The 10,329-nt window shown below is 32.9% G+C and overlaps 2 protein-coding genes across 2 annotated transcripts in view; one reads left to right on the top strand and one right to left on the bottom strand.

Moving 5' to 3' along the window:
• LOC149902460 (gamma-aminobutyric acid receptor subunit alpha-2) overlaps positions 1–10,329 on the top strand; it is a 53,361-nt gene that overhangs the window by 21,137 nt on the left and 21,895 nt on the right. The window lies entirely within an intron of this gene.
• On the bottom strand, positions 1,107–9,613 carry Lcch3 (Ligand-gated chloride channel homolog 3). The gene is made up of 10 exons (XM_090110314.1): positions 9,513–9,613; positions 7,587–7,687; positions 5,770–5,837; positions 4,943–5,088; positions 4,391–4,548; positions 3,904–4,019; positions 3,286–3,454; positions 2,240–2,488; positions 1,621–1,809; positions 1,107–1,295 (listed from the first exon to the last, which is right to left on the bottom strand). The coding sequence occupies exons 1-10, from the start codon at positions 9,611–9,613 to the stop codon at positions 1,120–1,122; spliced, it is 1,473 nt and encodes a 490-aa protein (XP_089966440.1). The 3' UTR covers positions 1,107–1,119.

The raw sequence follows: 10,329 nt of genomic DNA, 5'->3' as shown, positions 1-10,329 counted from the left end.
TTGATGAAAATTCGTAAAATGGAATAATACAGGAAGGTTTTCGATAAGTTTTTATCGTTAACCTTCCTACAAAAGTATAAGATAAGTTTTTATCCTAACATTGCTACAAAAAAGCATAAAAAATCTAATAAAACTAGACCATTAATTATTTTATTGAAAATAAATTAAAATAATACATGCCGTTGATAAAATCAAAGACAGAAAACATTCACATTTTCCAGTTTCTTCAACTAATAGCCGCAACTTTATCTCGTTGCTTTGTTTTACTTATTCTTAACAATTTTCTACAATATTTTTTCTTTTTAGATATAACAATACATTATAATCCTTAATAATTTTTATTTTTTACATATTATAATGGCTAGACTTTTTAATAAATAAAATTACAACTATTAAAATATAACGTGACATAAACGTATAATTATAACGTAGTATAATTAACTTAAAATATAATATGCTTAAGTAGTATTATATGTATAATATAAATTACATTTGATATTTATGTTTGGCAGTATGTTAATTCTACTAAAGTAATAGTTTGCAGTATGCACAATGTTCGAACATCGCAGGGTTCTATATAATTAAATCTATTTATTCTTAATAAGACATAAAATATAAGTCCTTATGAATTACATGTCTTTTTTAACGAAAAAATAACAAGGTTATGTTTTACAGAAACTAACAATAATAATTAAGATATTGTACAGTTTTAATTTATTGTTTAAAATAATCAATGCTTATGCATTTAATTATTTTCATACAGTTAAACGAATAAATGTGAACAATTATTTTTAACAAAATTAAACTTACAGTATGTCACCTGCGTAAATCATGTATGGTCCCGTGACAACATAGTAATAAAAGTGGTAGAAATAAAAGTCTAAATAAATAAAAGAAGACTCTCGTTTTCACATTTTTCTTACATTATTTGACAATTATTAATTAATAGCGCACAATATATTTTAATATTGGTTCACATTAAATATGTAGCATTATATTTACATCTTGAATCCAAAAACCGTTATAACGCTAAAGGATTTCTTATCCTTAACATATCCAAGGTTCTGAATTTAGTATCTACATAATAGTTACTGGGAGCCAAAAGTGTCATTGGTTAGTCTAATCGATTACATAGAAGACCCAATATATAGCGTTAAAGATAAGAAAACTTATGGGGAATATGACGCGTGAATACGTATCTATAACGTTGACGTCGCGGATTTTTGGCATCGAAGCTTTTATAACTGTAGCGCTTTTCCGAAGGGCGTGCATCACACGGGGTTTGGTTGCGCTGTCTGAAAAATTTAGTATATTTTAGTATTTAAATTCGTTGATATACGTATTGATTAAATTGACCTATTCATTGATTAACTGTGCGCAAAAAATTCAAAATTAATACAGAAAAATGGCAGAACTAATTTTGAACCAAAAGGTTTTGAAGATGCTATAAAAATATAAAACTTTGTAATTATTGAACACTTTTTAATGGATTTAGTCATTATATTTTTGTAGACCAAGATACTATAAGGTAGATTTGAACCGTTACATTAAATACTTAAATGAAGTAATTGCTATTCAAATAAGTTTTAAGTTAAATGGCTGTCTAAAATAAATTCTCACTTCTAGAAGTCCTTGAGTGCGGTCGGGTCCTATAACGAAGGTTTGTATGGTCCCTCTGTAAACGTAAGGAGGGCGGAGCGCCAGTCGCCGGCGGCAGTGGCTTAGACCGCAGCCCTAATAGGGGCGAAACCCTGCCCGACGTTGGCGTACACTCGCGGAGGGCAATAATTTCTTCAGGTGATCGTGACCCTTGTCAAATAATGCGTAAAATTATTTTAGGAAGGCATCACTTTTACACGGAGGTATGATTAGATATTTTTTATCTAATTTTCACATCATTTTGAAGACGTTGAAATGAATTGCAATAATTTAAAAAATCTTACATAAATTGATTAAAAGACATATTTTTATTAAAATACTAAAAATCTCCACAAATAATATAATTTATCGAAATATGTCTCCTAAAGCTTAAAGCTCTAAGGGATTTTAGATTTCGTTTTGAGCCAGTGAAAACACTATAACAACCATATTATAAATCAACAGTAAGGACACTGGACAGTACAAGATTCAATTATAATAAGTAGATATTAATCTGATTCATTTATAATCATAAAAGTAAGTAAACCAAAACAACATCTATCCAAATAGTAAACACAATACCTGTATAGTGTATACCCACCTCCAGAGCTTTTCAAATCCTTTTCCACACTAGTACTAGCAGATAAGTCTCGGTTTTTTAACTTGGCCCGTTTCCTTGCCCTAGCGCCCCAGTACGTATAATTAACAGCCGCATACTCCAGCAATGCGGCGAACACAAACACAAAACACATGACGAGGTAGATGTCGATGGCTTTCACGTATGAAATGCGCGGCAGGCTGCTTCGTACGCCCGTACTTATTGTTGTCATTGTGAGCACCGTTGTTATACCTGCCAGGATTTTATGTGGATATGTTATCTGTAGTCGTGAATGGTGTAAATGTGTAAATGAGTTCTAATGTCAAGTTTTTTTTGTTTTTAGATGTCCTTGTTAGGGTTGTTGTTATACCTGCCAGGATATGTTTATCTGTAATTGTGATTATAGTCGTAATTTAATAAAAAGTTACAAACACTAGTTAATCGTTTGTAGAGCTTGTAGTTAATCGTTTGTAGAGCTTTTACTTTTACTTTATTTATGTAATATAAGAATGAACAATCGATTTTTATTAAAAACAAAGGCAATATATATCATAAAAAAATAATTGCATAATTGCAAACAACTAAGTGAATATTCGGTAACTTGTAATTATAATTCAATTATGGAAATCCATCAAAACGTTCCTCGGTATAAACAGCAAATTGGTGTAAGAACAAATTAAAAATTGCAGGACTTTTCCCGCAGCGGGTCTAAATGACAAACTTTTGATGGATTTTAATGGAAACCCCAAATTTCCTTAACCGCTACAATATTCTCATACTAATTGCATAAAATTCATTATAAAAAGCAGAAAAACGAAAATTACATTTTAATAGAATAGATTAATCATACTTATTTCTTCCGAATTTCTTTATTGTATTTATCTATAGGTAGGTACTAATTGTATAAATTGACCCAAATTCATTTTATATCATTCTTGTATATTTAAAACATTAGGTATTATGTTATATTTTAACTTAATCCACTCAACGAAAATTTTATTTTAATAAAACATCATGTAAGTGCATAGAAAATACTTCATTTTATTTACCTAAAGCAACTCTTGCAGACGTTGCCTCGTGATTGATCCAGAACGACACCCAGGACAGCATCACAATTAAGATGCTCGGCAGATAAGTTTGGAACACGAAGTAACCAATGTTCCTTCGCAACTTGAAGCTCAGTGACAAACGCTGATAGATGCCTGTCGCCAACTTCTCCTAGAATGTTAATAGCTTCTAATTGACACGTGCCGTGGTTGCTTGTAATTGAATCATTTGTTAGAGACGGAGTTTAGGATGTGCGGTGATTATATTTAGAGGTAAATAGTATGTAGAATTGAGTAGATGTTTATGTGTGGAATTCAGTATTAACGCTCATATAATGCAAATTATTGTTACTTAGTTTTAATATAGAGTAAAATACATTGTAGACGAAACATCTAATAATTTAAGGAAAGTATCCATAACTAATATTATGTAATTTAGGGACGGTAAAGGGGTTGTTGATTTCATTACGAAATTATCTAACCCATATGCATTATTTTTATTAAAAGCTAGATATAATTATAATTACCAATAACAAAGAGAGTTAAAATTAACACTATTATGTTATTCATAGTGTTAATTTTTCGGTAAATAAGTCATATTCGATGTTATAACTTTCATACCTTCCTATCATTAGTTTCATATCCAAGTATCGTGAACTGTGGCAGCTCTGCATCTTCCACACCTCGTACTGGAGTATCCTTCCAATACATCACCACGTCAGACACGGTGTAACCATCTACAGATTATAAATACCATCTGTTAGAATAGCCAGCTTTTAAGTTATTTGAAATATATTTACAAAGAGTAATACGTTTCAGATCTCGTTTTCAAAACAGTGGGATTGTTATTTCGCATTAGCCATGTTATTTAATTAAGAATTAACAAATGTTTCGATTTCGAGTTTTTTATAGATTATGCAAAAAATGTTTTTCATGTTCAAAATACTTTAATGCAAGCGTAATTGCAATATGTGCATTATGTGCGAATGTGCAATAATTGTGCTCAATCAAAATCATAAGAATACAAAAGGTGCCGGATTCATAGAACATGGCAGCGTGTTAGCAAAGCAGAAGCTTAGCTGATTATATCAAAGTTATGGAGTCACACAGCTTTCAATCTCGACGGTGCAGTTCTGACTGTCCAGGGGGTAGTAGTGCAGGTCCATCATGCAGGCCAGGGTGGCCGTGAAGCGCATCCCGTAGGTTATGCTCCCGTCGCCTCCTAAGCGAACTAGCTTGTTCCTTTCTGTGACGTCGTGGAGGAAACTGCAATAAAACGGGCTTTTAATTTACACTCTATGTTGAATCTAATGGATTCGTTGCAAGAGTAAACAAAATGAAACGAAATATAACAGAAATGTTATATAGATTTATCGTTAGATAACAAATCATCTCAAAAATATTTAGCGAAATGAGGCAGATCAGTTATTAAGGTAGGTATTAAACTCCATTCGGCTGTCACCATAAAAATCCCGGGAGATTGATTTGCGCGGGTTACAAGAATAATTTGTGTATATTATGTATGTCTTTAAATATTGTCCTGTATGGCGAGCATGATCTTAAAATTTGTAAAAAGTGTACCTATAAGAAAAAATAAAAACATGTAACAATTTATCAAGTCAACAGATCGAAAACTATATCTATTTGCAATTGCACTGACCTATTCTTATCATTCGCGAAGAAAGTATCAGGAACCCAAATCTTATCAGCGAAGTCCCCAGAGAGGGTTAAGACCTCGTCCATTAAACCGAAAGCCAACCTTTCATCCTTCCAGTACTGGTTCAGATAAAGGGTTATTGTGTAATCCTGAAAAAGTTCACGCTTTAATACAACGCACGTTGTATTTTGTAAAATATCTATCTATGAAACACTTTTCCAAGGTCAAGGAGTGTTAACCAAATGATTATAATTTTGCCGAAATCATATCCTAAAATACACAGTTACCCACAAACTATGTTATACAACTCCTAAGATACAATGTAGAAAATTGTACTAAAACTTTCACACATTACATCTGTAAGCATGAATGAGTGGGAGGTGTCACCAGACGCGGCACCATCGATTGGCTGACGCAGCACTCCGCCCCCGGTGACCGGCGATGTATGTCAAGTGCTGGCCTTGCGCTCTTTCGCTATTAAAAGCTTAACGAACACGATGAGCGATCAAGAGCGACATCCTTGGACCAAAGGAAAACTTGTCCGAAGTTTCGGTGCGTCCACTTATTGGTTTACCCCACTTTGTGTATTTATAATTTCTTTGGCGACCAGATTAAGAACAACTTTTTATTCACGTTACTTAGGTAGTAAATAGTTGGTAGTTAAGTTTAAAACAACAATGATAATGTACCTATAGAGTCTAAGAAAAAAATATTAGAAATTATTTTCAATATCAAACACACCTGAACTTGTTGGATAAGTGCATATTAATAATAATAAATAATTAAATCCCTATCCGAATAAAAAAAAATTGTTATCAATAAAAGCTTACCATATTAACTTCCGATATAGCGTCAAAGCTCGCGATGGTCAGATCCATGCCAACATACAGCGGATCGCCTGAAAAGCAATAATATTTTATGCAAGAAGGTATCACATGTGACCGGCGAACCGCTGACAGGCCATATGTTTGCTGAACGAACTCAATATCTTTTGTATCACATGCTCCACAGCATCAATATGCCTTTAACATAAAGGCTGTTTTCGAAGCATATCGTGGTATTCTTCAAAAGCGGCAATATCATGTGAATCGATGTACGAAGGGCTTTGGAAATTATTAAACATTTTCAATACATCCTTTATATGATATTTATCGTGTATCTAGCCTATACATAACTTTATTGCGTTCTGTCATTTGTATTTCATGCGCAATTTTCTATAATCGCTATATTGAACTTCGATTACTGCTATAACATATGCAATAATTCACGATCCTACTCTCTTCTTAAATCTTGAATTCGTAATTATTTATCTATCATTTTGGAATTCTAAAATAAGTAATCAAAAAATTCCATGATTCGATGTTCTTACAAAAAAGCACTCTTTTGTTTTTGCTGATACTGTTAAAATTAGCATACAGCATTGTATTTAAAGCACTTGTAGTTCACTTATCGTTTTACTTTAATTTTATTTGCATTATCACTATGTTCTTAATTTTATAATTTCTTTGTACATTTTATAGTAGGATCACTATTATATCCGTACACAGTGCCAACTTAATTTTACGGAACAAGAGTAGCAAGACAGACTAGAAATGTTATTATTTCTTAATCCGACCGCTCTCAGCAGCTGCAACCTACCGCTCTATGGATTTATTTGCAAGGTATTATACAAGAACTAAAATAAAAAGATTATTTGTACCAGGTACAAGAAACTCGCTTTTCTTTATAATAATCTCTTGCAGGAAAATGAGATTGAATAACTAAGTAAAAATTACTAATTGAACTGTTTCTTTAAACTTTGAGCAATTCTATTTTTAATTGTTTACATGGTAAATAAATTACTTACAAGATAAAAAGTAAAACAATTAAAACCCAACTACGACAAAAAACGACGCTGAAAAAGTATAAAACAAAAGTTAAATTGATGAACTAATAAAGAAGCTATGAACGAAAAGATGTGAATTATATGCAATCAGCCCATGAATACAGGTAAAGTCACAAGCAAATGCTAGTAATATATATATATTCAAAATGTGCAAGTAAAAAGCTTTCAAATGATACCAAACACGGCATATTTATCTTAACTTTATTTTTTTACTCTGTATATTTTGTCCGCTAGAGGGCGCCACATTAGATTTTGTGAAACCCCATATAGCCTATAACCAGCGGACAATTAAGACGCTTCTAATGATATGTCATTTGTCGAATTCTGATAAGTAGTTTAGAAGTTACGAGGGAACAGATGAACATACATACATACATACATACATACATACATACATATATACATACATACATACATACATACATACATAGCCTGTCAAAATCATAACCCTCCTTTTGCTTTGCCGTAGTCGGGTAAAAAATAAGCAGTTTATTTCAACAACATTAAAAAAACAATAGTTGACTCTTAGTGAAAATTAGAAAAACAGCACAAGATAAATAGACAGAGTCTAAAATTGTATTCCAAAGTTTCTCCAGAACATAGAGGGAACAACGTGAAATTACGCATGAATATGACCGCCTTAGAATACTCATGAAAATTAGAGCAGTCATTTAGCAATACTCAAGTGTACTTGTATTTTACATCTATTTTTAGCAATAAACCACTGCATATTTCATCGTACAGCTATTGAAAATATCGTACCACCGAAATTGGGTCGTAGTCGTATATCGTATCCGTCCAGTATCCGAGTCACGGTGTGTGTCACGTTCTCCAGCCGATCCACGGCCGCTGTACGCTCTAACCTAAAATCAAACAGCATTCATGTAATGCCAGTCGTAATTTAATATTCATGTCAGTGTAAGTTGTAGTAGGCTAACAACCCTTGCTAAAATATATGTTTAATATCTGCTTCATTTCTAATGTCTGTCAACGAATTGCATCCCTATTTTCTTTCAAACCGATTTCGTGCTTTACAAGCCTTGATTGAAGTTCGCTCATTTCTGCTACAGTACCTACTGATTTTGATTAACAAAGTGCATCAATATTTTCTTTCACGTTATTACTTTATAAATGATTACAGATTGAAGATACTGAAAAATACACCTAGGTTAGACAGATAGAAGATGTTTTTGTATAATTTTTATGATGGGAAAACATTGTCCATAAGATCAAACGATACAAATAAATGTAGGTAATAAAAAGGGCCCCAACTTCAAGAGATAAAAAATAAACTTACAAAATTTTTCACTAGGTATCCTTTTTTATCGAATTAACTGAAATTAATTGTGAAAAAGACCTCACTTTTACACTACTATTGTCACTCTTAAGTGTAGAAGCGTTGACTCTAACTCAATAAAAAAGCGAAAAAGCAGCTTTTTCCAACGTTTTAGACATTGATTACGGTCTTATCAAATTACACCTTCTGTGGACGTGGACACATAAATGAGATTCCCGTACAAAATTACCATTTAGCGTGAGGATTCAGCAAACAGAATGTGGAATTGAGTTACGGTGACGCTCGGGACAGCAATTAGTTCAATGGATTTACGTGTAATGCCTTTCAACGTGTTGGGATGCTGCGACATCACGATTAAAGATCCGCTTAATATACATATAATTACAGTTTCAAATGACTCATTAACCTTAGGTACTGTACGAAACGAGCCTTAAATTATTGCAACCACATTGTTGATGGAAACTAGATTGTGTGGGATATATCGTCTATTGTCTTGTTAATAGCATTCATTTAAGGGAAAATTTAATAGATCTATCCGGTTTCTATCACAAATATTACATAAAAGCAGTTACTTGACTTGTCGGACGATTGATTTAGAATAGACTCTACGTTAGTAATGATTGTAAAAATCTAATTATTGTGTATATAGGTAATTAATTTCCTCAAATTTATTTGCTGCTCTATATTCTAATGAAGTGACAAAAAATTTACAATTACTAAACATTAAGATTAGTTTTACTCTACGAATGCAAAATTAATACGCTAATAATTTTAGTTTAAGATTACTTTATGAAGATACTTAAACTTACTAAACAATGTTAAGGCAAGTTTTAACTGGAATTATGTGAAATCCCGACCCTTAATACCTTTGACCACAGATATTTAGTAGTTTTTGTGAACTTACCCGTCGGCCGTCGCAACGGTATGCTTTGGCTCTACATAACATTTTATGAAGCTCATAAATATTAATTAGTACACATCAAATACACACTGAATATAGGGACGATGTTTTTTTTTTCTTATTCAGTATTCCTATACAAGGAAAGCTATTAATTCATATTAAATCTTAGATTTTCTTGAGTACAATAATTATTATTTATTATAAATGCAAAAAATGATTTTAAACTTAATCTGTTTTTTCAGTTAGATAGGAATTGAAATTGAATAAAATAAATGTTTATAATAAAGGTACATTGAAAGAATTTAATTTTCAATAAAAACATTTTTTAGTCTATTTAATTGTAAAGAAATCTAGAAATAAATATCACTATATTTTTTAGTAGTAATTACGATTATTTTTTTATAGTTAATTAAAAAAAACCTTTATAATTTAACTTTTTAATAACTAAAAAAATCCTATTACCTTCCTTTTAATTGTACAAATTACTTACTTAACTGGTACAAACGTAAAGAAGCACAGCGCCAAAATCATAAGGGTCGCGCACCGTCGCGCGTGCACAGTCCAGCGCGCTGGCGTGCGCCGCGCGATCATCGCACGCTGTCGCGCGGCAAACGCCGCATCGCGGTCACCACGCACACTCCCTAATCACTTTTTGAAGTGAAACTTCTTTCGATGAGAGTCAAAATTTAAGGTCGCGTCATGGCAATACCGTCACGTCATGGAGTAAGGCGACAATTTTGGTATCTTTGAATCTTGCCTAAGAAATTTTTCTGACACGTGTGCTCGGCACACACGCTCTTTTTTGTGCAGGGTCGCTGTTAGCCCAGGAGGGCTTCTACAGCTTAACCGGACTTAACCCTAATCACTCGATGCATTACGTTACAAACGCGTAAAGTTCGCTAGTGCGTTGCGATGCAGGCAGGCGACCGCGGCGGCCGTGGCGCGCGGAGTGCCGTCGCGCCTGCGCCACCCCGTGACTATGGCTAAGTTTCGCGAACTTTGGATTTCCCTCCTTTTATTGTTTGGAAATACGGGAGAAAGAGATTGAACACTGAATATATTAAAAATTAAATAGATATGTATTAAACATTCTATAAGTTTTGCGAATCGTGATAGTATATTCATAAAAAAATGTAGGTTTATTACTAATATCGCACATACATAATTTACACGAAATTCACTAAATATTATAATCAAGCGACATTCATATCACTCCTACAACTCTGCAACGCAACATTTATTCGCACTAGCGCAAAATGTCGCTGCTTAGCAGCTGTCAGCTTGCAATGCACTCGATAGTGTGTGTA

This window comes from Colias eurytheme, chromosome 15 (assembly GCF_061535395.1).
Source record: "Colias eurytheme isolate Ceu_HAF_F1 chromosome 15, ilColEury1 Martin Lab GWU primary, whole genome shotgun sequence".
NCBI lineage: Eukaryota > Metazoa > Arthropoda > Insecta > Lepidoptera > Pieridae > Colias > Colias eurytheme.
This window is presented reverse-complemented; position numbering and strand designations above follow the sequence as displayed.

Bases quoted from the DNA above. Each gene is read 5' to 3' on its own strand.
- Lcch3 (XM_090110314.1), bottom strand. From the start codon at position 9,613: ATGATCGCGCGGCGCACGCCAGCGCGCTGGACTGTGCACGCGCGACGG. The intron at 5,838-7,586 runs GTACGATATTTT...ATTGCTTTTCAG, and splicing joins ACTACGACCCAATTTCGGTG to GCGATCCGCTGTATGTTGGC. The intron at 1,296-1,620 runs GTGAGAATTTAT...TAAATTTTTCAG, and splicing joins GCACTCAAGGACTTCTAGAA to ACAGCGCAACCAAACCCCGT.